Raw genomic sequence first — 26,973 nt, forward strand, 5'->3', positions numbered from 1 at the left:
ATGGTAGTGCACAGGGACCATCATTCACAAGAAGAACGTAAAGGTTAAAGAGGTCATAGGTCACAGGTGATGGTTGGGTCAGTGCTCAAACACAGATGTTTGGATGCTGGAGCTCTCCAGACTCCAACTGGGATGCTCTCTGCTTTATATCTAAGACTTGATCTTTTGACTTTCTGTCCTGTTCCACTTCTAGCAGAATCCCAGACCTACCCAGCTCCACAAGGGGCCCGTGCTACCACTTGGGAATGCTGAAGGGCTCCAGAAGTGTAGCCACCTCAGAATCAGGCCCTTGGGTGAACCCAGAAATTGCCACCTTACCCTTCCCTTCATCTCTCACATCAAAACCATGTTCATCAAACCACATTCCTATTTCCATCTCGTGACTATCTTGTCAAAGGAATTTCACTACATCAAACAGGACTGAGAAAAAAGGCTCTCTAGGATAAAATGCACAAACCACTTTAAAAAGGGTTTAATAGGGGCGCCTGGGTGGCGCAGGTCATGATCCGTGGTTTGTGGGTTCGAGCCCCCCATCAGGCTCTGTGCTGACGGCTCGGAGCCTGGAGCCTGCTTCTGATATCATGTCTCCCTCTGTCTCTGCTGCTCCCCCACTCGTGCTCTGTCTCTCAAAATGAAAAAATAAATAACATTTAAAAATAAAATAAAAAGGGTTTAACACATTTTAACGGACTGTAAGTCCTTGGATTTTGCATGTTCACTGAATTTGCTGTCTTAGAAAATATATTCCAGAATATTATTTCACAAAGTGGAAGAGCATCCAGACGTGAATTCTGGTCAATGATAGAAAGACGAGATAGGAAGCTGTCAGCTGCCAGGCCTCAAGTTCAGAGTCACTCCAGACGTCTGAAGACTGGGCGGTAGGTGGCCTATCCGACCCTGTGGATGAGAGAGCCAGGCCCTGGCTGCTCCACCCCCAACCTGCCTGTGGGACTTCCCAGCCCGGGAGCACGGGCACCTGCTCCCACCTCCTCCCTCCTCTACCCAGTGCAGCCGGCTGCCGTCTTCCTCAATCCTCCCGAACCCCACCATCTGGAGGCATTTCAGGGACTCTGATTTAGTACTCCAGTAACTTAGCCAATTCCCCAAATAATCACAGCACCCATCTAGGACTCCAGGATGGGCAACTGGTCAATCACAAAGCTTTCTTCTTTTTCTGAACTCCGGGTCTTTGTTTTTCCTTGGAAGCGCTGGTCTTGCTCCAAGGTGACTTTCTGGGTATTTCATGGTGGCAGCTGCGTGCAATTAATTTCCTCGAATGCCTTTGCCAGATAACCGAAGAATCATGGGGGGAGGGAGGAACCTAGTATGAGATCTTTTATGAATCTAAAACTCAAGGGCTGTTCGTGTTTCTTTGGGGTTGTTTTAAATATCCTGACATTGCCTTACACAAGGATCTGAACTGATTTAACAAATACACGTGTCAGAAACAAGTTCCTTCAACAGCACTTCTGTGAGGTTGCCAACCACTAGCTCCTTTTCGTGCCTGAGAATACCGCAGCTCATAGGACAGGAACTCCCTCAAGGACGTGCTTCATAAAGAGGTAGAACCAGGCATCTGTTGGACACCAAACCCTGTCTCGTGAACCAGATATAAAGGCGCAAGGACCACCGATGGGAAGCTCCTCTCTATCTTCTCTCCCGGTCCCTGCGTGCTGAGCCTGTGTCGGGCTAATGCCCACGGTCCACTCCCTGTCTTGTGAGACTGCCTTTCCCTGGGATCACATGCCGTATTCCTTCGTTCTCTAACCAAGGCTCCCTACAAAAGAGCGTTATACACCAAGAGCACCCAAGAAACGTTGCTGACTGAGGGAACCAACCGGAAAGTTGTGGTTTTTTAATCACCATGCTCAATTTGTGGCCACTACCTCCTCAGTCAGTGCCCACTTATTGCAGGTTACATTTTAAAATGTATTTTTCAATGATTTGTCAGTAATGTGGCCACCCAGGCAGTATAGCTCAGAAAATGTTATAATCAGGGTGCCTGGGAGGCTCTGTCAGTTAATCGTCTGACTCTCGATTTCGGCTCAGGTCATGATCTCTCCATTCATGGGATTGAGCCCCTCGTCAGGCTCTGCGCTGACAGTGCAGAGTCTGCTTGGGATTCTCTCTCCCTCTCTCTCTCTGCCCCCCCCCCCTCATGCTCTTGTCTCTCTCTCTCTCTCTCAGAAAATAAAGGAAGAAAGAAAGAAAAAGAGAAAGAAAGAAGGAAAGAAAGAGAAAAGAAAAGAAGAAAGAAAGAAAGAAAGAAAGAAAGAAAGAAAGAAAGAAAGAAAATAAATAAAGGAAAGAGAACAGAAAAGAAAAAAGCAAAGGAAGAAAATATTAGAATCAAACAGGCCAGGGTCAAGTTTCAGCTCCACCTCCCAGCAGTTTTATGACCTTGAACAATCAATCCGCTCACCCCCCACACGCCCCCAGCCCTGGTTCTTGCATCTGTGAAACTGAGGATTATCGTATGTCCCACTTCCTAGAGTTAGAAACCTAGATTTCAGACTAAGTTCCCCCTCCTCCCATGATTCTTTGGTTATCTGGCAAATGCACAAAAGAAAACTAATTGCATGTAGCTGCCACCATGAAACACCCAGAAAGTCACCTTAGAGGAAGACCAGTGCTTCCAAAGAAAAACAAAGGCACAGAGTATTTTTGTGGGGATAAGATGAGATAATACGCATCAAGCACTTAACACAAAGTACGTGCACACTAAGTACGCAGATAATGAGAATTCCGGGAAAGCCAGCAAATGCTGCCCGCTTACTATGGGCCAGGTGTGCCGCTGTGCCTTCACAAGCACGTCTCACTTAAGCCCCACAGCAGTCCCCAATGTTAACAACACGCCCCATGATGCTGTCAGCAGCCACTCAAGGAGATCAAGCAGGACAGCCAGTCAACCACTCTTTTGGGTGTTGCCTCGGGGAACGAACAATGATTACTATATTATACTACTCACCACTGTCTAACTGAAAGGAGGGAGTTATTTTCAAGGCATGAATGGCCTCTTCCTTCTGGACCTAAGTACCCAGGAGAGTCGAATTTGATCACAGAAAGCAAAGAAAGTCCTACTTTAGAGAAGTAGCAGATTACTGAGGGGGAGGGGGGAAGGCTTTGTCCATTCCACTTAAGAATGAGTCTCTGCCTCCCCTAAGCTCCCATATACTTTGTACCTCTAGTTAGGCATTAATTAACTCCTGCATATTTATTTATGCACCACCCCGTTAAGGTGACAAAGTAAAGGGATTGTAAGGGTCAAATGACTCCTCCTTTTCACAATTCATACACCTTGACTGTTCCCTAAAACTAATAGAATCCCGAACAGTCTCTGTGTTACAAGTTCTCAGCCACGTCCTTGTTGATTTGTTTGCTTCTTTGCTCTGGAAAATAAATACACACTCCGGCAAGAAAGAAGGGGCAGAGATGTCTCAGTCCAAGCAACAGAAGTCAAGTGCGTCAGGGGTTTTACAGAGACTAGTGACAAAGCAGTGGAACATCCCATTCACAAATGAAAAGAAATGAACAATCCCAGAGTTATACTGACCAGTGAAAACCAGTATTCTCAGACGATAATCTCAAATGCATTAAGTGCATTTGGGCTTTGCATCACTCAAAACTTGGTCAGGAAAACAACAACCTATCTATCTCGTTATGTCAGCCAAAATAAGAGAACACGGGGAATTCTTTCCACGGGGACGGGAGGTCCAGGAAGCCAAGCAGAGGATGGTGAGGCACTCTGGAAATGACCAAGAGTGGGGTCACCAGGGCCCAAGGCCAGGGCCCCTCTGATCGGAGCCGGACCACAGTGGAGTTACCCAGCAGAACAGGCCTCATGGAGACAGGGTCTACCCAGCAAAAGTTGAGGCCACAGAGAAGGCATGTCTGGGGAGGAAAACCAGGGCCTCCTCCCTCCTCCTAGAGTCTTCCGCCAGTGTGTCCCCTACATCAAACACACCAAAGCCAGCTGGCAAGGGAACATGGGGAATGAGTTCCCTGCAGTCCCAAGCAGAGCACAGGAAGGGCGGGGGACGGGCCTGAGAGCAGACGAGCACGTGATTGGCAAGAGCTTCGTGCTGCCTAACGAAGGAACCCAGACTCACGGAACCAACCAGCCCACCTACCCACCAAATACTCCACCTGAAGAAGGAATGAGAGAGTTCTTAACCTGTTAGATTTGACTCGATGCCTCGCCTTCCATGTGGTGTTCACTTTGAGGGTCTTTGTTCTAACAAAAATCAAGCCTACGCAGAAGGGTCTCTGCTTTCACAGCTGCTCCCCTCCCAGTTCATCTAAGCAGGCACTGCCCCGCCCCCCGAGGCACCACCACACCTTGTGAGCACACTCTCACCTGTCCCAGCCCTGACTCAGTGCCCTCGAGGGCTGGGACCACGTCTCTTTCCTGGCCACGCATGGGGCGCCACTGACTGTAAGGTTGCTGAATGAGTAAATAAATGAATACAAGTAACTTCAGGAGACAAGCATGCTTCATCTACAACGGCAAACCAGTCTCACAGATTTGTTTTTTTAAACACCTCCCCCCCACCCAAAAAAAAACCCTCAAAAACTTTATAATAGCATTTTCTGAAATGTAACCATTCATCCTTGCTAATAGAAGTTACAAGTCAGAAAGGGCTCTGTGAAAAAATAAATGCAGAGCCAGGTAAGCGAGTTTCTTTATTGCAGGACTTCTCAGAGTCTTTAATAAGTAAATGTGCATTTTAAATCCCCAAGGGTGGAAAAGAGTATAAAGCATCTTTCAGTTATATTTGCTCACCGGAGCCTTCTGGCATCTCATATACCATCGAGGACAGTGCTTTGATGCACCTAATAGCCAGCCCCGGCCCCCACCCTTTCTTGTTAACAGAACTCTGATTTTGCTTGGGCAGCAACGTTGCCGGCCCCAGGCAATGAATCATGATCACTTCTACGCCAATCCTAGCAACCTGTCCTTTGCTAAGTGCTCACTTTCCTGGTGTCCCTCCCAGCTAGGAGTGGCCGTGACCATGTGATCTGTTGTTGGTCAATGGGCCACAAGGGGAAGTCAGCTTAGAGCATTTGTGTGGTTTTTCTGCCTGATAAAAGGATTTGGGGACGTCTCTGGCTTCCCCCTTTCGTACTTCGTGTGTCATACACGGTGGTGTCATCAGGGGCTGTGGCTCTGGACCTTTCAAAGCCTGGCACAAATTCTTCAATGGCCCTCCCACTGAGAGGGGGTATCTATGTAACGCTCTCTTGAACCTGGCAGGCTTGTGTCTGTTTCGACATCAGAGCACACAAGTGACGTCCCACATGCCTTCCACACCTGGAATCTCGTGTGGGGGCCTTGTGCCTCCACGTGACACCCCGATGATCCTGGGCTGGCCATGCTAAGAAGCCCAAGTCACAGAAACAAGTCAACATAGGCGCTCCAACTGAGGGTCTCTCCAGAGCTTTTCCCTGAGTCACCAGACGTTTCAATAAAGAACTCTCTATAAGGTTCCAGCATCCAGCTGTTCAAGTCTTCCCGGCTAAGTCCCCAGAAACTGCGGAGCAAAACTCACCCACCTCCACTGTGCCCTGTGCCCGAATTTCTAGCCCACGGAATCTGTCCTCACTACACAATGGGGGTCTTACAGCCCTCAAGGTTGGGGTGAATCATCATACAGCAGTAGGTCATCAGAACAGACTCCACTCCCAATGCCAAGGGAAAAGCCAAGAGGCTCACAGAGCTGCTGACCTAGAGCCCCACCACCTCCGACCCACCACACCGTGCTGTCGACTTCATCACACGTGAAATGATTACACACCTTTACCGCTTGTGCCACGGACACTCAAAAGCATCCCTGGATGATACACCCTGCCAGCTGCCAGGGCCCCAGCCAACTGGCTCGTCTTTCCATTTCTGGCCTTTCCTGCCCTCCACGAACTGCCACCAGAATGATTTTCCTACAATACACCCTGATCCCCGCATTTCCTTGCTTAGCACCTTCAAAGCCCCCCCCCCCCCATCACCCTGCAGCATTTCATAAGCAGCATTTCATAACCATAGAAGCAAAAGAATCATCTGAACGGACTTCCTCAAAATCCAAAGCCTAAGCCACTGCAGGCCCTCTGCACTGGGCATGCAGACGTGTGAAAGGCTCCCCAGGTGATTCTGAGAAGCAGGTCTAGGTAGGAGCCACTGAGGCCTTCCCTCACCTTACCTCTCCCCGCTCCTCCAGGCAGAATTTAACACTTCCCCTTCTGTGCTCCCAGAGGACCTTATTGACATTGCTATGATCATGACTTTCTACACATTTCTGTCATCCTCGCCAGATAAAGAGACACCAGAGGGCAAAGGACTCCGCCCCACAGAATGCTGTTCGTCCCAGCACTGAACACGCTGTGTGGAAGACAGTAAACACTTGTGTATTTTCCTGAATGCATGAATCAATATAAACAATAAGCCCCTAATGTTTCTGCCTCGGAAAATTTGTCCTCTCTTCCAAACAGCGCAAAGAAAATACAGGTGACCACAAACTAGACAATAACCTGAGGTTTATTATTTACTAGACCCCCTGGCTTAATCCTCCAAGGCCTGAAAACCCAAGGGCCAATTCATTCCCATAACAGCCGAGAAGCTGGAAAAGCCATCTGGGTCTTAAACAGCGCAGTGCACATTTTGAAATCATCCTGATCCCGTGACTTCACCTGCCCCTTGCACACGCCTCTCTGACCGGCTCGTGATTCACACAATCAGTCCTCAACAAACAGCCACTGGGACCTGCTTGCTGGAACAAGGCCAAGCAGCAGGTTTTGCCACAAGAGTGCCTTCCCAAGCAGTCTATTTAGTCGTGTTCTGCAGGATGCCCTCAGTGTGTTCCCCAGCTGCATGAAGGGAGAGCCCCCCTCACTTCCCCAAACCCCCAGGCCCTGGCGTGTTGTCTATCCCACTTTCAAGGCTATTTCCAGACCCTATTCCCTAACACATCAGGAACAGAACAGTGATGACAGCTAACACTGACTGGAGACATACTGTGCCAGGTACATCCATGTACTTTCTCGATTTATCTTCATAATAAATACCCAGCAGGTAACACTGCTATTCCTGTCTTAGAGGGAGCTGGGGTTCAGAGTAGTGAAACAGCTCTTCCAAAGTTATACTGCTGGTAATGGCAGAGCTGACATCAGAACCAGAACTCATGGGCGCCCAGAGATTGGGTGGCCTCTTTCTGTGTCCACGGCCTCTTGCCTCTCTGAGACATTATTACCCTCCTGGGGCTCCGTCACATGGAAAGCAGGGCAGTAACATTTACCTAAGCCGACACTGAGCACTTTCTGAGTGTCGGCTCCTTTACTCCCCAACACATCTATGAGCTGAAGATGCTACTCCCCATATCACAGATAAGCTCACAGAGACCAAGGGAAGTCAAGGAATGTGCCCGAGATCACAGCTAGTGGCAGACGAGGAGCTCCATTTCAAAGATGATGCTCTTTCCACCCCACCGTGCAGTCCTCTTCTCCACCCCCAATATGATAGGGTTTGGGATTTTTTTCCCCCTAAATGACAGAAAAGCATCTGACAAAGAAGCAAAGAAAAGCAAAAAACAAAAAAACAAATAGCCCTTGAGGTCTTAAGGCTCCAAAAATAACTATCCAGCCACCACTTTTCTGTTTAAAAACGCTTTCCAGGGGCACCTGGGTGGCTCAGTTAAGTGTCGACTCTTGATTTTGGCTCAGGTCATGATCTCACAGCTCATGCACGGGTGCAGAGAGCCTGCTTGGGATTCTCTCTCCCTCTACCCTCCCCATCACACATACTCATGCTCGCTCACTCTCTCTCTCTCTCTCTCTCAAAATAAATTTAAAAAAAAATGCTTTCCAGATGTGTGATCCTCGTGTTATCTTCACAACAACCTTGAAAGGTTAGTACTAACATTCCCAGTTTGCAGAGCAAGAATTAGAGGCCCAGGTGGGGTAAATGACTTAACCAAAGTCAACCGCTATTAAATGCATGAGGATGAATTGAGAGCATGTCCTGGAGGCACATCACCTTCCCACTTGGCAGGGGATACTGCCCTTCAGAGACCCTCCTGCTGGGTTAGGAGAAGAGGCAGAAGACCGTAATTGGCGAAACTGCCTTATCTTAGGGAAGAAGTCCCTTAACGTATCTGGTCATCCAAGGCAAGATCGGAGGGCAAGCGACAGTGGCATCCAACAACTCCTGAAGTCCTCCCCACCACTGAGAAGACATTCTCTTTCCATGATCCACACCTGGAACAAGCTCTGGCCTCACAAAACCCCGCGCTCTTCGGTCTCACCACGACTTCTTGGCCAAAAGGACGGATCCACCCATGAAGAGCGTGGGGAACCGTGGAGTGTTCACAGCCAAATTCCCAATCAGGCCCACACGCCAGTCCGCTCCTACACCGGCTACCCACTCCACCAGAGGAGCTGCCATGAACCGCCAGGCCCCGCAAGCTAGAGTGTGACTTTCCACATCCACAATCTAGAGACAGGAGGTGCCCCATTCCTCCTGCAGAAACAATATGGTGCCTCTTGTCTTCTTTCCAAAAAAAATAAAAAGCCTAAATAAAGAAACCACAGTATGATGGCAGAAACTTCCATGACTGAACTCTTCATGCTTTTGTTCTGGTCTGGAGAATCACTCACCAGGCACAGACACGTCAGATGCTATAACTGAATGCTTTATAAACATTATTCCATTTAATCCTCGTAATAACCCTAGGGATTACAGTATCACTCCCAATTTGCAGATAAGGAAACAAAGCATGTGAAGGAACATTGGCAAGATCACCAGCTGGTCAGAAGCAGAGCAGAGATTTGAATCCCACCGCTCACCATCTGCCATAGTCTCTCCCAAGAAGGACCTTCGAGATCAAAGATTATGTGAATCTGTAGACAGGAGCAACCCATCTTTGTCCCTGTTGAACGTGAAAAAAATAAACTGGTGGTTTCTTAGTTTCCCAGTTTCCACTAGAATTAAGTCAAAGGGCCTGAATTTTGGGAAACAACAAATCTGATCAATCTGAATCACAAGCTTAAAGATGTATTTTTTTTTTTCACACATGGCTGCGACCCCATGGTTGATTCAGTATTGAAATTATGTAACTTAGGCAAGAAAGAAGATCATTAAAATGCTGTCATGCAGCATAAGGCTTTAAAAGCATCTCATTAATTACATATCATTTACCTTCTGCTGACTTTCTCAAGAAGATTAAAAATCCAAACCCTCCCAACTACGTATTGAAGAGAAATCTCCCAGTAACTTCTGGGTCTGGCCGCCTCACCCCAGGAAAAGACCGACTTTCCTCTGCTACACCTGAAAGAGCCGAGTTTTATTCTTTACACAGGAAGCTGTGTTTCCTTATGTACATTCAGAAAAAAGCACAGGAAGGTCGCCTACCTCAGAAAAGAACTCATCCATGAAAGCCGTGTTGTCAATGGCAACCTCGACCTCGTCGGCATCATCATCCTGTGTCAGCTGCTTCTGTGAGAGACAAAAAGGAACGGGGTGAGGCTAAAAACACAAGAAACAGCTAACAGAACTTGAAGGCTCACCAGGAGCTACATCTATACTAAGCATTATACAGACATAATCTCCTTTAAAACTCAGAACAGCCCTGCAATATATCGGACTCCATCACACTGTATTTAAACCCGAGCTGCACCGTTATACTGACTTCTAGCAGGGGGTGGGGGAAGGGAGGGAGGGATGGGCAAGCTACTAACATCACTGTGCCAGGTTTCTCTATCTGTAAAATGCTGACACGCACTATGTACTTCGGGGGTGGTGAAAGAAATGAGACGAGGAAGTTAAAACACGTTTGCACGGTGCCTGGCATACTGCGATTACTCAATAAATGCTAGGTGTTATTGTTATTGTTGTTGCTAGAGGTGGGGGTGGGGGTCCGTAGTGGTACTGGTGACATTATTATAACTCATTCCTGTTGGAGAACCTAAAACAGAGAGGTTGAACAACTTGGCCAAAGTCACACAGCAAAAATGTAGAGACAGGCAGATTCTAGCCTCTTTTGGATTTGGGCCCCATGTTCCTAATCCCTTCTCCACAACGTTCAAATGTGTGATCCACCCTACCAGACATCTCTATCAGAATAGTTTATAGCCTCGGGGCACCTGGATGGCTCAGTCTGTCAAGCGTCCGACTTCGGCTCAGGTCATGATCTCATGGTTCGTGGGTTCAAGCCCCGCACCGGGGTCTGTGCTCAGACAGCTCAGAGCCTGGAGCCTGCTTCGGATTCTGTGTCTCCCTCTCTCTCTGCCCCTCCCCCACTTGCACTCTGTCTCTCCCTCTCAAAAATAAATAAACATTCAAACAAAACAAAACAAAGAGAACAGTTTCTAGCCTCAATTCCGCCAAAGCACTCCCTTCCCATCCTCAGGGTAGGAACAAAGGTTTTCCTGTTTTCATTAACCACCTACTGCAAAAAAAAAAAAAACAGTACTGTGTGTCATCCCCTGTCAGAGCTCATGTTTATAAGGAAAAGGAAGCTCTCCCTTCGGCCCCCAGCAACCCCTAGGGACCCCAGCTTTCTTGATCTCATTCCACTTCCTCTACAGAATCACAAAACGGCTATCTAAAGGAAGTGCTTCCATTCCCACCCAGCATCCAGGGCCCGAGCCGTGTCTACACTCTCCCCATCAATGCGCCACATGCTGACCGTTTCTAAGCTCAGAGGGAGAACTGGTTCTTGCCAGTCGAGGTGGGGAGGGGAAAAGCCGCTACACCTGCTTCTTCACAACCTGCGGTAGACAACAGCCCTCTCAAACACTCATAACCCCACGGGCGATGAAAGCCACCAGGGCCCTCTCCTCTTTACCCGCTACCAACCCCCCAACCTTCAACAGATGATGGCATTACTGGGAATTCCCAGTGAAATCTGGGACGCTCCAGGGTGGCTCGTCGGTTAAGCGTCCAACTTACGCTCAGGTCATGATCTCACGGCTCGTGAGTTCAAGCCCTGCGTCAGGGGTGCTGACAGCTCAGAGCCTGAAGCCTGCTTCAGATTCTGTGTCTCCCTCTCTCTCTGCCCCTCTCCTGATTGCACTCTGTCTCTCTCTTTCAAAAACAAATAAAAAGAAAGAAAGAAAGAAAGAGAAAGAAAGAGAAAGAAAAAAAGAAATCTGGGACTCTCCAAACATCTGCGGAGTCTGTTTTGACTGGCTCCGCCATCATCTCATTCTCTGGCTTGTCTGGAACCTTCGGCAACCCAAGCTTAACAGTCAGGAGCTTAACTCCTTCAAAGGAGTTGAACTTGATGGCAGTGCCACAGCACCCAAACTCATCTTCCTAAAAAGTCATTCCTTCTGTTCTCCTGGGATTAAAAGTCCCAATGCCCAACAGAGCACATAGGGACCATTAAGGTCTGGCCCTGCCCATGTTCCTCTCCTCATGATACACTCTCTAGACCAGGCACTTGGAACTCCCCACTTTTCCTGGACAGACCATCTTTCATGAAGGACTTCTTCCTGAAATGCATTTGCCCAGCCGGAAAAATTTTACTTAGCCTTTAAATTCAATCTTGGGGGCGCCTGGGTGGCTCAGTCAGTTGAGCCTCTGACTTGATTTCGGCTCAGGTCATGATCCCAGGGTTGTGGGATTAAGCTCCGTGTAGGGCTCTGCACTAGGAATCTCATTCTCTCTTTCTCTCTTTCTCTCTCTCTCTCCCTCTCTCCCTTCCCACCTCTAAAAAATAAAAATAAAAATAAAAATAATTAAATTCAATCTCAAACCATCTTCTCTGTCGGCCTTCCCTGACACTCCTCATGTAAAATTTAAAACCTTCCTAAGCAGGGCACCTGGGTTGCCCAGTTGTTTGGGCGTCACTTTGGCTCAGGTCATGATCTTGTGGTGGTGGGTTTGAGCCCCACGTCGGGCTCTGTGCTGACAGCTCAGAGCCTGGAGCCTATTTCAGATTCTGTCTCTCTCTCTCTTTCTGCCCCTCCCCCACTCATGCTCTGTCTCTCTCTCAAAAATAAACCTTTAAAAAATTTAAAAAAAACCAAACTTCTAAGCTCCCGATGCATCTTGTGCAGACCTTCCATAGCATCCAACACAGCCTACTGTTAATTATCCCTTTATTTATCAGTCTTTCCCTACTGGCTATAAACCCTGGAGGGTCAGGGCTGCCTTATCTATTATAACAGATACTCTGAGCGTACGTGCCTGCCCAGAAAGCCTTCCTTGGTGTAGATAACCTTCCCAGAATCATGTGGGGAAGGTGAAGGGGGTCAATCGTGAGCCAACCTCCCTGAGGAATTTGAATTGCAAAGCAAACAGAGATCTCTGCCAGTTTCTCAAAGAGTACCTTCACTTCTACTCTTCCTAAGCCTTCCCAACAGGTTCCACAACTGTTCCCAGCACTCTCCCAACAAACTCAAACAGTATTATTCTAATGTTTTTAGAAAATTCATTTCACTGGAATTGGCTTTTCTCACTTGCACTTAAAATTACTTGTACGTGTCATTCATTCATTCATTCACTCATTCATGCATTCCACATGTACGCTGAGCACTCACCATGTGCTAGATATGTAAGAGAAATTTAATCAATTTTAGCTGAATGAAAACCCAGCCCCCACAGGGACTGCAGCCTGGATTCAGCCAGCAGTTTCTAAAGTTGAGATAAAATGCTCCTATTATCACTATCGCCAATACTTGGGCCTCTTAGTAGCCTCCAGAGAGCTCCATCTGCCAGCAAGGATCTCTGTGACCCTCACCGGAAAACAGGAGCCCAGCCCTCCTCTGGGAAGGTGAGCTAACAAGCATTTGTCCCAACTCCTCTCTCCAGAGGTCTTCTAGAGACCCACACTGAAGGGAGATACCATGTGGGTACGTGTGTGTGGGTACACACCCATGGGTGTCAACACGGGATGGAAGGAAGTAGGATGAGTCTGCCATCTTAGGATGGACCAAGGGAAGTTTCTGGAAGCTGGGAACAACTGTGTCCTGGAGCTTGGGAGGCAGGCACCTAGCTCTCTGTCATGACGTAAATTTCTGAGGCCCCCGGAATTTGTACAGGGATCCCCCACATCCAAGACATCACCTTTTGGCTTTGGGCAGGGCAGCCTCGTCCACCTCCAGTTGAGAAAAAGTGTGAACTAGGAAAGGAGAAGTCTCTGGTAACCCACAACCTCGGTCTAAAACCTTTGGTTACCAATTACTGGCTGTGAGAATCTCAATCAAGTCTTTTATTGCTCTGAGTTTTTTAATCTGTGAATGGTAATAACACCACTCACCTTACGACTTTTAAGGGCACTGGAAGACATCACATATGGAAGGTTTCTAGCACAATACTGAGCACATACCAGTGGCTCACAAATGTCAGTTTCCCTATCACCTTGCTGTAAAGATGTGATGGCTAAAAGAGTGACTTCTCTTCTGAGGAAGTCCTCGCACTAAAGGCTACATCAGTAAGGTCAGCCACAGAGCATGACGATGATCTGGGTTCCATAAACTGCTCCATCACATACTGGTCACCAAGCCTTACACAACTGGTTTAACATCTCTGAGCCTCAATTTCCCTATCCACAAAATAGACAGAATAGCATCTACCAATGCTTTTGTGAGGACAGAATATTTTAAAGTTCCTTATGCAATGAATAGCACATAGTTACAACTCAATAAAAGGGGCCGTACATAAGATCTAGCCAACTTCTCTATAGCTTTAACCTGGATATAAGTACCTTTAAACAGGAAAGGGGGAAAAAAAGAAGAAAAACAAAAAAACAAAAACAAACAAACAAAAAAGGTACAGGACTTTTAGAGTTAAATGCAACCTTACAGATTCTACCATCAAATTTTGTCACTGAGAGAGGGGCAAATCAAGGCCCACAGCCAAACAATGAGTTACTGCTGGCCAGGAGTAGAACCCCGGTTTCTTGATTCCCATCTTCCCATGCAGAGTCTTTCCCACTGTGCTGTGCTGTTTCCAAAAATATAACATCACAACATCAATTACAACAGCACAAGCTTTAGTCCAGTGAGAGAGTCCAAGGAAGAAGCCACCATCATGGGTGATCCGGAGTCATGGGACATTGGAACTTCCAACCAGCTTCTCCAAAAGGGGGTCTAACTGATCCCGGGGAAACCCCCTGTCCCTTCTGACACAGCCAGGCTCTCTCAGGCTGAGGCCTCAGGAGTCCCAAGGCCAAGGAAAGCACACAGCGTCCTTTATCTTGGGCCCACATGACTGAGCACAGCTGAGAAAAGAACTTGGGCATCTTTATCAGAGAATCAAGGCGTGTGGTAATAGGAACGTTGCAGTAGCTACATCGGCCGCAGAAGGAACAGTGAGAACCACGAGTTCAGCCGCTCACTTCCTCTCCCCCACCCCCAGCCCCATGATGCCTCTCCCACCAGGAGATGGGACGTGGGCCAGAGGGCAGCACTGACACAGAGCCGTGTATCTAGCACCCATCCCTGCCTCTCAAATGTGCCCCACAGTCCCGTGAGGGCTGCCAGGACCATGACCTCCTCTCTGCAGAGTGGGGAGGGTTCAGGGGCCCGGCACGCAGCATGAAGGGGCTTTTGCTGTACTTCCTCTTACTCAGCATTCACTGCCTTTCTCTCAACTGCCTTCTCCATCATTCTCCATCTATCTGATGTGGGTCCCTTCCGTTAGCTTCTTGAATAAAAGCATTTGCCACCCATAGAGCCCTTACCAGATGCTGGGTGGCCACAACACCCTAGAGGTTATCCAAGGGCTCCCAGCCACTGGTTGGCAGAGTCTGGGCTCGAACTTCGCTTGTCTGTCCTAAGCCCTTGTTACCCCCCTGCACCTTCCCAAAGCGGCCCATCCCAAGAGTGACCAGGAGCCAAGGAGAGCAGCAGCCCGGCCCTGCGGAAAGCTAGGCACTTGTCTGCACTAAGCCTGGGCTTTCTCGACAAGTAAGGAGCTTAGCTTTCCAGTGCAGCTTTGTGGAACCCCAGGACACTTCAGATGAGCCTCAGAAACTGGCCAGGGAAGCCAGGGAGGGGGGAGGCAGGCAGGTGGGCCCTTCCCCACTCTTAAATCTGTGTAGCTTCCCTTCTGTCTGCTTTATACACTGGGGCTGAATGTAACACTTCATTTGAAGAAAGTCCTGCTGTCAACAGAGCAAAGAAAAGAAGAAAAAAGGAAGTAAGCAAGCAAGCAAACCAGCAAGCTTAGCTAACCAAGAAACCACTGCTGTAAACAAATGGATGCCTTCTCAAGAAGAGGGGAAGGGGGGCGCCTGGGGGGCTCAGTCGGTTGAGCGTCCCACTTCAGCTCAGGACATGATCTCGCGGTTGTCAGTTCGAGCCCCGCATCGGGCTCGCTGCTGTCAGCCTGTCAGCAGGGAACCTGCTTTGGATCCTCTGTCCCCCTCTCTCTGTGCGTCGCCCACTTACACTCTCTCAAAAACAAACAAACATTAAAAAAAAGAGAGAGAGAGAGAAAAATCCCACTGCTCCTTTTCCAGGTACAAACTTTCATTTTCATTTTATTTATTTTATAAAAATTAGTCACGGGGATGAAAGGTGATGATAGGGGAAGATGATAGGGAATACAGTCACCAGGGTAGTTCCGTCGTGTGGTGACACCGTGGTGAGCGCTGCATAACACAGGCTCGTCAAATCACCGTGTCCTACGCCTGAAACTGGTGTTAACATTGTGTGCCAACTATACTTCCGTTAGAGATTTTAAGACAAACAACCTGCTGCAGTCTAAGTTTAAATCACCGGCAATTCCTCGAGGATCCTACAAATCAGAGCAGCAAGACAGGACGGGACAAAGGAAGGAAAAGGGAGCCATCGTGGATGACGATGACGCCCATTTACTCCTCGGGGGTCCCGGGACAAGACGGAAGGCCCCGGAGCTCTCGGGAACGTTCTGGGGTGAGGGAAAGGCACCAGCAAGCAGTCTGGGCTGCGAAGGGACATCTGGTCCTTAACGGCCGGCAGCGGGGGTATTAAAGGATTGTGGCTGGCGGAGGCGGGGCCCTCGTGGCACAAGCAGGTGAGCACGAGTCTGTGCCCCTCCTCCACATGGGAACAGCTCTCTGCTCGAGGCGCATGCGCCTCTTCATAAACCCAGACTTGCCCCCAATGAATTCAAAGAGACAGCGCCGTGTGCCCTTCCTCCTCCCTGCTGCCCTCTCCCCCACCTGCCTCCCTCTGCAGCGAGGGTCTGCGGATTCCCAGAGACAACAAACACTACGGCTTACGAGGGTTCCAAGCGTGCGCGCGCACACACACACACACACACGCCCGTGACACACTGCCCAACGTCTGGTTTTTCCAGTCCCTCTTCTTCAATTAAAAGAGCCACAGATTCTGAGTAAGCAGCTCTCAACAAGTACTCGGCGTTCTCTGCTCCCCACTTAAAGAGTGTGCTTACCCTTCTCCGACCCCCCCACCCCCCCCCCCACCCCCGTCTCCCTCCCACACTGTCCTCTCTCCCTGTGAAACAAGGGGACACTTCCCTTTTCCCAAGCAGGCTCCATGCTCCGCACAGAGCTTGATCTCTCACGAGTCTGGGATCATGACCTGAGCCAAAATCCAGAGTTGGACACTCAACTGACTGAGCCACCCAGGTGCCCCCATTCTGACTTCTTTTTAACTCAAGAGCTAGTTAGAAAGGCATTTTCAATTTCCAAAGCAGGTAAGGAGGGCTATTACTGTATTGTTAATTTTATTATGCCGTCGTCAGGGAACATAGCCTACTGGACTTAATATTCTGTGCAACTGGACACTTCTTCGTATCATTATACACGGTCAGTATTTTTTAATCTTCCACGTGCGTTTGAAGACACTTTGCCTTCTGTTCGTTGCATAGAAAAATCATCAAACTTCATCCCCAGGTGCCATGTTAATTCCTACCTGTTTTTGCTTCTCAGGACCTAAGCTAGGTCTGAGAAGGAACAGCAAAAAGGGATGGAAGTTTACCGAAAGAAAAGGAGGAGGGAGGGGTGCCTGTGTGGCTCAGTCGGTTAAGTGTCTGACTTTTGATTTCGGCTCTGGTCGTGACCCCAGGATTGTGGGATTCTCTGTCCCCCTCTCTATCTCCTTCCCCCTTCCCTCTCTCTCTCTCTTTCTCTCTCAAAATAAATAACTTTTAAAAAAAAGAAAAAAGAAAAACAGGAGGGAAAAAAACAGCCTCTGTGTAGATGTTGTCTACACAGGTGAGGAATCTGAGGTAGGGAGATTAACTCACCCAGAATCACATGGCTAATATGGAACAAAGACAGGATGGAACCATACCTGGTCCAATCCACCGAGTTCGCAGTGCATTCACTTAGAGACATGGTGGGGTCTCGTAACCAACTGCCATACCCACACATTCTCCTTCCCACTACAAGGTCCAATCCATTCGCTCATTCATTCACCCAACAGTATTTACTGAACAACCAGCATTTATTTGCCACTAGAGATGCAGAGACCAAACTCAGCAGCCCCTGCTCTCCAGGACCTCACTGTCTCCGATGGGAGGCACACAGGTCATTACAACCCCACATGGTGAGTGAGGACAGCACTTAAGACAAGAAGACCGGGTGCCCAACCTCCCTGAATCCAAGGCAGAGCCTGGGGAGGATGGAAGCATATATAATAATGTGTGCAAAGGTGACTCCTTGGGGAAATTTTGAAAGATGAGTGAATTTACCCAAAGGATACCTCCAGGAAGGCCACTGGAATAAGAAGACCACACCTTTTTCCTGCTTTCTCTCTCATCCCAGGAGCCAAAGACATTGGAAGAGTATCTTCTGCTTCCTCCTGGAGAGTTCATTGGGCTTCTGTTCTTTAGTGATAAGACTTCTTACTGGCCCACGATTTCTTTCTGGAACATTGTTCCTCCCCTACTCCAGCTTTCTGGGCTCTTTTCGGACTTCCTCTCCGTCTCAACCCCACCACTCAATACCCCACAGCCTCCAGTTCTCAGGGACGAGGCATGGAGGGACTAATAACCTCTTCTTCTCTACTCGTCTCTACTTCCTTTCAGCCCCTGTGCCCAAGCCCCCTCCCATCACGATCCTTCTAGAAAACACTTCACTATGTATTAGGTAACATCTATTGAGCACTCCACAGGAGCTGAGGATTCTTCTGGGACATGCACTTTATACATACCATTTAATCTCTACAATCTTCTGGGGACCCTCCCCATCTTACAGCTGAGAAAATTAAGGCATAAAGATGTCAAGCAACCTGCTCAAGATGGGACAGACGGTGCGTGCCGGAGCTGGGAGAGCCCGTGCAGCCGGCTGCTGAGCCCTTGCTGTCTACCACCCCGGAGGGATGCCTCCAACGGCAGCCGCACACCAGCGGCTGCACCGGCCACTGGAAACACACTTCCAAAGCATGAAAACACACGAGCTGAATAAACGGACAAGGTCACGGAAACAAGGAACACCTGAGAAGCAGACACAGGCCAGGGCAGGCTAAGAAAGCAAGACACCTAACTGCAACGTGGTGTCCTGGATGGGACCCCAGATCAGGAAAAGGGCCGTTCATGGGAAAATGAGTGGAATCCAAGTCAAGTCTGGAGTTCAGAGAATAGGAACGTGCCAACATCAGGATCGTTAAAGCATCCCTCGGTTGTGACAAACGTACCATCAAAATGGAAGTTGTCAACAAGGGAGGAAACCAGGTGGGGGTGGACAGGAACTCCCTGTGCTGCCTTTGTGGCTTTTCTGTAAGTCTAAAATTGGTCCAAAATCAAAAGGATGTGTTCCACTGATCTCCTTTAGGTTGAACTGCATTTACAGCAGCCCTCCCGTCCCGGCAGGGGGACGTTGCCGTGGAAACGGCCCAATGCCAGAAAGCAGGCTGGCCAGACCGTGGAGACCCGTCAGGGCAGGGAGCTGAAGAGGCTGGGTATTAAAGCAGCTGCAGATAAGGTCCCTCAGGGACTACAGAATCTCCAAGTAAGCTCATCTGCAGAACGTCCCCATTTGCTCACTGGACAGTGTGGTTTGCAGCCTTCCCCACCGTGAGCCGGGCCGTGGAAGTGCAGGGGGAACGAGGCCTGCGTGATCTGTGCTCCCTCACATAGCAGACAAGGACGGGGCAGGCGGCTTCTGAAACCCTGGGCCGCTGCTGTCACACATCAACCAAGATAAACAGTTTGTGGAGTGGTAAATGCTGTCCGCTCAAGGTCTGGGGGCTTCCCTGTGGTGGTGACACTGGAACTGAGTGTTGAGAGACTCCTAAGATTTGGGGCACCTGGGTGTCCCAGTTAAGCGTCCAGCTCTTGGTTTCAGCTCAGGTCATGATCTCATGGTTTGTGAGTGCAAGCCCCGTGTCGGGCTCTGTGCTGACAGCATGGATCCTGCTTGGGATTCTCTCTCTCCCTCTCTCTCTGCCCCTCCCCTGCTCACTCACTCTTTCTTTCTCTCAAAAATAAATACATAAATAAACAAACTTTAAAAAAAATTTTTTTAAAAAGAGAGAGATGTTATTAGATTTTGCCAGAGGAAAAATGGGGTGGCTAGATTTTCACCATGGCACCCACATCTTCTCCTTCATCGTCTTTCTGAACGGGGCAATCCTCCATGATGTAGTGGGCTAAGGGTTTAGGAATAGCTAGGAGCCTTGGAATTCAGCCACCCTTGTCCTTGAAGATGGAACCAGTGACCTCTGGCATCATTAGCAAATTCACAGGCTCTCGGAGTAAATGCTGCTCAACTCCACCCCACAGGGAATAGAGAGGGAAGAGTAAGTCCCAACAATGGGCAAGGGATGTGGGAGGGCCAAGCTGTCGATTAGTCAATAATCAGTGGGATAAACATTTACTAGATAACTACCATGCAGAGTTCGGGGCACTGGGGCTCCAGAGGAATACCCTTTCTGCCACTGCATCAGGCCGTGTGCATTGTAGATGGGCAGATGATCAAATAAAGTGCAGGGAGATTAAAAAAAAAAAAAAAAAAAAAAAAGGCAAGACAGACATGTTCGATCTTGATCCCAACTTTTCCCAGCTAGGGATCTCCATCAAATCTGAGCCTCGATTTCCTTACCTGTGAAATGGGAATAATGTAAAACAGCACCTTGCCTTGCGTGGTTGAAGGGATTAGAGACAACGAATGCAAGGCACCTAACACAGGTCCCATCAAATACTATGTAGCTGCTCAATAAATGATCAATTTTACTGCAGTTGATGACACAGTGACAACAAGGAATAGAACCATCACTCCTTTTTTTTTTTTTTTTTAAGATTTTATTTTTAAGTAATCTCTACACCCAATGTGAGGCTTGAACTCACAACCCCAAGATAAAGAGTCACAAGCTCTACAGACAGAGCCAGCCACGTGCCCCCAAGTTACAATAGTACTTAAGGAGACAAAGAGTCCAACTCTTGAAAAAACAAAGGAAGGTGGTTTCAAGCCTACTCCATGGTGACAAAAACCCCATGAACCTAACAGCAGAAAGGTATTTGCTGCAAAGCGATATACAGCCCTTTATGTGCAGCTGGAATGAGGGAGAATACTCTAGGCTGCAGTTAGGGAGGGTAAGTGGAAAGAATGCGTTTTGGAAGATGGCTAGGAATTTTGACAGTAGGAGAAGGGAGAGAGAGCACCCTGGCTTCTGCCAGGCCCTGGTCTCCCCCCTCACTCACAGGAACAAAAATAAAACTAATCCCCTTCCCTCGTCCAAGCGTTTTCTCTTCTGGCCTCAGCCTGATGAGTCCATAATCCCTGCTCAATCCCCTGTTAACTCATCTCGGCCTGGCCTCCCAGTCTGCTCCAGCTAAATCGCTCTCCCGGGGGTGAATCCTCCCAGGAAGAAATCACAGACCAGTGAGAAATCTTATCACTAAAGTACAGAATCTCAATGAAAAGGGTCTTAAGTTGAATCTCAATGAAGAGATTCTCAAGTCAGGATGTTAAGATTTGGTTAGGATCCAAAGCACCTGGCACATAGCAGGGGCCAATATCTATGCAGTAAACGAATTGAGCTTTAAGGGGAAGTACAGCCCCATGATTCTGAGGGGTTATACTCTGACCCTTAACATCAGGACCTCTGATCCCACAGAGATCCAGACTGTCAAAAGCAGCAGGAGGCCAAGGAGCCCTTCAGGATGCAGCAAGAGACAAGACAGAACAGAATGAATAAAAAGTTACTCTGGTCTTTTAGAGTCCCAGGTGGTTGATTTCATCCGTGCATCCCTATTAGCACTTGCCTTGGAGGGGCCGGTGTACCCCAAGTTCTTTCTAGTCCTCCGTAGACCAACTCCAGGGGGTCCAAAGTTCTTGCCCTCTTTTCCCTACCCTACATCACTGGCTTCTCTGCTATCATTATCTACCTTTAATTTGCGAGTTGTTTCATACATGACCATTTACTCTTTAAGACCAGAACCTTGTGTAGTAATTCTGCATAACATGCTATCCAGCAGGAAGAGGCCAGAAAGGAGGATCAGCACACCCAGCACAGGAAAGTCCCAAAGCACTTATCGTGGTGAAATAGTGGAGCACTCGCCAATGAGACAGTGACTGAGAAAATCCAGGATCCCTGCCTCTCAGGAGACTCTACGTGCCTTGAAGAGATCGGACTTGATCTTAATGAGACCTGAGCTCAAGCATCACTTCTGGGAAACACCCTGCACCCCCTAGTGTCTTGTCCCCAGAGGCCAGTCGACAGGGTCTTCCCACAGTAGCTTCTAACACAAGGAAGGTATCATCATTTTCCGTTTCTTGTGCGTCTCCCTATCTGACTGTGAACTTCTAAGGTCCAGGAATAGGTGGTAATCACCATTATAACCCGGCACCTAAGGCGGGGCTTGGGCCATAGTAGGTGCTCAGTCAATGTTTGCTGAATGAAAAGAGAGCCGGGCAAGAGGTCCCTGGATGGGAATTGTGTGGACTCAGTAGATCCAAAGTTCAGCTAGTGAGAAATCAGCTTGTGAGACGGGCTGGGGGTAGACCCTGTGCATTCCTGGTAAGCCTGTCCTACTCCCTGAAGAAGCAGGCTGCTGAGGAGGCCTACCAGGAGGAGCAATGCAAGAGATGAGTCAGGTCTCGTGACCATGGCCTCGGGAAGGTGTGCCCCTTCAGTGTGGATGCTGCTCCTGGCAGGTCAAGTTGGGGGAAGGCACATGCACAATGGTGGGTGATTATCTTGGATTATTTCATTCAACCTCCACAATGGCTCTATGGGGAAGGTATGATGACCCACTTTACAGGCGCAACTCTGAGACCTTGGTCCTGGAAACCCAAGAGCCTCATGGTGCCTAACACAGGTTCACACACAACAAAGCATTTTAGAGAACCATGTATCAGCAAGGTGGATGAGGGCCTGAAATCGGTTTGCCTCTCCACCCTCAGAGAGCTGCTCAAACTCCCCACAAGCTTCCTGCCTCACCCCAGGCTTAAGAGTTCCCAACCTCTCTGGCCACCCCAGTCCGTCCCTGGGCAGCTCTGACTACCGAGAATGCTTTCACGCAGAGAATCCTTATTTTGACCCATCAACTTCACATCTACTCCTGATACCCACACAGAGGAAGGCTAATCTCCTGCACATGACCGCCCTCCCCCAGTTATCACCTCGCCTCCCCCAAAGGTTTAGAAAGATGCCACAGAGGAGATTACACAGGCTGTTCAGTGTGAAACTGGTTTCATGCGGGGTAACCAATGTTTTTTATTGATGAAAATAATCAGAGGGATGGTTATCTTGTTGCAGTGAAGGCATCTCTCACCCAGAGGTGGGGGATGGGGGGGGGGGATGGACTAGAAACCAAAACCCATACAAACGTGAACAATGATCCAGGGGAAAACATCAGTATTGCCAAGAGGGGGTTCTGAGATGAACCAAACTTCTTGTTTTACAAAAGAGGAACAGAGAAGCAGAAGGGGTACAAAGGAACACAGCTATTAAGTGACAAGGCAACAATCAGAACCTTTGAACCTGCAGCCTGGTCCTCTTTGCTGGGCACCACCAGCCATGCCCCTGCTCCAAAACCTGTTATTTCAGAACAGCACCCCACAAGTGCCCAGTCTCCAGTGTGACCTTTCCCTTCCCCAGAGGTAAAGCCCCGCCCGGAGGCTCGGGGAAGCCAGGGGACTTGCTTGGCTTTCCTGGCAAACTGAATTGATGCTCAGAACTCAAGAGTTCTTTGCTATTTGTTGACCGTGGGCTTGAAAGGGGCAGTGGGCTATCTTCCTCTGGAAATGGGTTTCCTAACGCAAGGAAGGGAGTCGCCTGGGCCTGCCGTTCAGTTCCGCACTGTTTTATGATTGCTGGGTGTGTGGCTGATAAGGGAAGATCTTCAAAACCACACTCCTCTTTCCTTTCCAGCGAGCCTCAGGGAAGGAGTATGGTGGAGAGCGTCAGGAGCCTGGGTTCCTCTCCGGGCTGTGCCCTGACCGGCCCTGGGAACCGCGACACCCCTCCTACCCAAGCTGAGCTCTACTTGCCTCTTGTATAAAAAATAGGGGCAATAAAATCTGCCCTGTCAGTAAAGGCAATATTATGAAGCTTCAATGACAAAGAGCGGGCAGGAGGCAGGGAGGCTCCCTCCCCGGCTCCTTCCCCAACCCCCTCCCCCCCCCCCATCTGTAGCTGCCCTTTTTCTTCTCTCACTTCTCCATCACCCTCACCTCCTCTGCAGCATTATGACCCAGAGCAGGTGAAAGGAGCGCAAAGGTCTTACCCAGGATAAGGGAAGAGAAAGAAAAGCGACTGTAACAGCATCTCAGCAGTGCCTTGAACAAGGCCTGTATTTTTGCCCGAGGAGCTTTTACAGCTATCAGCATATTTACCACCTATTCATCCCACACGTACCCTGCATCATGCAAAGGGCTCTGTGTGGTCTTGCTTTTAGTCCTTACCACACACTTCACAGACCTGAAAACTTAGGCTCAGAGGTGGAGGGACAGCCAGTAATCGGTGTAGCCAGGAGGCAACCCCAGTTCTATCCATTCCCAAGCTTCCCAAACTTTCATGTGTTCTTGCATCCGCTGGGGAGATTCGAGAGCAATCAGACTGATTTTGTGGGTGCAGGCAGGGGCTAAAGCCTCGCAATTCTCACAAGCTCCCAAGAAGAGGGACTGCTTTGTGTCTATCAAAGGCTACATTTAAAATTCCATATAGACAGAGCCTGTGTCCCCCAATCCCCAGGGCTGAGCACCGGGCCTGCCCCATAGAATGTACTTGGTAATTATTTGTTATGTGAGTCAATGACTCAAAAACCCAAGCTTTAACCATCCTCTATATCAAGTCCCATTATGTCATTTGATCTCATAGCAAATCTCTAAGGGATGATCATCCCCGTTTGACAGACAAGGAAACACAGGCTCAAAAGACTAAGTAGCTCGGGGTTTTACGGCTTTTGTGCAGTAGGACTGGAGGCGGTCTACCTTCATTCAGATCCTTTGCCCTGACCACAGCTGTCCGGAGGATGAGGGAGAAATTAATAATTATAGACCTCAGGGTGGCGAGGTGCTGGGCCCATCCTGGCACGTGACCAGCTCACAGCTCAGGAGGTCACCCAGGGGCTCTGAGCAGGTCCTGGGGGAGGGGCAGCCGTACTCGGCGCCCCCTCCCCGCCCCCCAAGGGAGACAAGGAGGGTAGGAGGAGGCTGATCCTGGGCATATTGCCAGGTAGCAGGTTGGTAGAGGTGACCCGTGACCTCACAGAGAACTCCTCTGGACTCAAAGAACCCCCACCCGCAGACCCCAGCTCTGAACTGAAACTGTCCAGCTTGGGGGGAGGGGAGGGAGGCATCCAGGGAAATCACAACCTAGGGATGAATCACTGGCACATGACCCCGAAGCGGAGGGGCGGGGAAGGGGCGCGGATGCGGCGGGAGCTCCGGGGGCGCAGGCCTGATGCGGGGGGGCCCCCCTCTAGCCCGGATTTGGGGAGCATAGGGAAGGCCCTCTCCCTCGCAGCTGTGCCCCCGGCCCAACAGTTCCCGGGTGCGGCGGGACTCACGGCTTTCAGCTGCTCCAGCCGGTCCTTCATCCTGCTGCCCAGGCGCCCAGAGGCAGGTGAGCGCGTCCCAGGTGAGCGGCCGGAAGTGGCGGGCGGCCGGCCGGCCGGGTCGGGGCGAAGGAGCTGGAGGGGCAGGCGAAGGCGGGCGGCGGCCGCGGGCTAGGAGGAGCGTCCGAGGCCACGGGAGGCTCCGCCGCGCCGCCCCCTGCGGCCCCGCCGGCGCCGCGCTCTCCAAATCCGGCTCCCGGGCCGGCGCCGGCGCGCAGCGCAGATCCGCCCGGCGGGCCCGCCCCTCACCTGCGCCGCGCCCCGCGCTCCTCCTTAAAGGGCCCTCCGCTCGGGCGGCTCCGGCTCCGGCGCCGGGGGGAGGGCGGGGGAGTCCAGGGAAAAGGGCGGGCCCGAGGGAGAACCCCTCCTTTTCCCCCGACGGCCGCTCGCGGCCTGCACCGGGCTGTGTCGGGCCCGGCCGCACACTGTCCCGGGGACCGAGAACGCTGTGCGCCTAGCAGGTGGGAGGGAGAGCCAGGCGTCCCTCTCCGCCCCCCCCCCCCCGCAACCGAGGAAGGGCGCCCCAAGGGACGGAGCTGACCGTCCGGGGGACTGCGGGATACCGCTGGCGGCGCGTGTTCTTTCCTGGAGGAAATAACCGGGGGTGCGGCGGGGCGGCGGCGAAGACTCTGGATTTGACGCTGGTCGCAATCGCGACCCCTCCGAGAAATGGAAGCAGTCCAACGTTGGAGGCAGCACCTGCCGCTAATAATCTGTACAACTCTGGGGGTCGCGGTTTCTCTAGGGGACTCCGTTTCCGGAGGGGTCTGGTTCGCACCGCACAGAACCGGGGTGGTAAGATCGAGATGTCAGTGTCACGAACTGTTTGTCAAGCTGAAGCCGTCTTCGTTCCTACGAGGTGTGGACTGCCAGGTGGGATGGGTCTACCGAAAAGGTGGGCGGGGTCTTTGCGCCGCCCCTTCCCTCCCTTTCTTCCCTCTTCCCCGTTCATCTTCCTCCTTGGGAACCACCGACCTATCCAGCAGAGGGCGGCGCTCAGTAAGTGGGAGTGGCAGTCCGAAGACTGAATTCTCAAGTCACGACAAGAATGTGCTCTGTGTATTCAGGTTAAAAGGCTGTAAATATTTTCGTAATTCTAACAGAACTTTGCCCTCCTCTGCGATCTTAGTGCGTGCTCCAGGCTGACTTCATCTCCTCCCATAAAGATACGGTCGTAAGCGGTCGGGCTGGATGAACTCATTCTCGTCCCTGATCCTCCTTTGGGCTACACTTCCTTCCACCCCGGACGCTCCCTAGGTGGGTTCCCGAAGTTAGTAAAGGAAGGCTTCTGCTCCCCCTGGTGGTCCTAAATGGAAAAGGTGAGTAAATCGCACACCGTATCTCCCCTTCCCTTAACAAATTTTTGTTAGTGCGCATACATTAGCTGGGTCCCCCTCCTCAGGAAAAGAGAGTCTCCTGAGGGAAACAGAGATGTGAACAACTCTTTACATTAAAGTCTGGAAAGAGCCATAGGAGTCTGGTATAAGGATCAAGGATGGCCGCACCACCTGCCTGAACACATCCAGGGATGGAACATCCAAGACCTCCTGGTTAAAGAGAATTGTTTTCAAAAAGAAAAAAATCATGACTCTCAGACAAGTATAAAGTGAACACACATCAAAGATTTTATTTGACTCATTAATTAATGAGGGAACGAGTAAAGTGTGAAAAACCTGTTTACAGAAGGACCCAAAAAACAGACACTTACACAGGCCATCAGGAATGCTGAAATGAATATGTTAAATGCAAAACCGACTTCCGGGGGTGGGAGGAGATCAATGGCACCTCAATCAGATTTTGTTTGCATCTCCGTGGAAAAGAACTAATTGCATTACTAGCAGTTTTCTACCATCTACAGAATTGTAAAGTAGTTACAGGACCACAGGAGGCACAGACCATTAATAAAAACAGATAACCCAGTGCTCCTTTGGGCAGCACATATACTAAAATATAGATATACGATATAGAGAAGATTAGCATGGCCCCTGCACAAGGATGACACACAAATTCATGAAGCTTCCATATTTCCC

General features: G+C 49.8%; 1 protein-coding gene and 1 non-coding gene across 9 annotated transcripts in view; one reads left to right on the forward strand and one right to left on the reverse strand.

The window, feature by feature from the left end:
* The window catches only part of STX3 (syntaxin 3), a 44,005-nt gene extending 19,001 nt beyond the window's left edge, over nt 1–25,004 (reverse strand). For 7 of the 8 annotated variants that reach the window (XM_078433514.2, XM_078433515.2, XM_060606756.3 and 4 more), the window contains exons 1-2: nt 24,896–25,004; nt 9,395–9,478 (exon numbers count right to left, since the gene is read on the reverse strand). In XM_078433514.2, coding sequence (XP_078289640.1) covers nt 9,395–9,478; nt 24,896–24,925 — 114 coding nt within the window. In that variant the 5' untranslated portion in view covers nt 24,926–25,004. Of the gene's footprint in view, nt 1–8,829; nt 9,374–9,394; nt 9,479–24,895 lie in introns of those variants that run through there. The other variant, XM_078433513.2, reaches the window with a different exon arrangement.
* A 1,858-nt stretch (nt 25,005–26,862) lies between these two features.
* On the forward strand, nt 26,863–26,973 carry LOC132662593 (U6 spliceosomal RNA). The gene has a single exon (XR_009602619.1). It is a non-coding gene; the product is annotated as a U6 spliceosomal RNA (small nuclear RNA).

Source organism: Panthera onca, chromosome D1 (genome assembly GCF_046562875.1).
Source record: "Panthera onca isolate mPanOnc1 chromosome D1, mPanOnc1 haplotype 2, whole genome shotgun sequence".
Lineage (NCBI taxonomy): Eukaryota > Metazoa > Chordata > Mammalia > Carnivora > Felidae > Panthera > Panthera onca.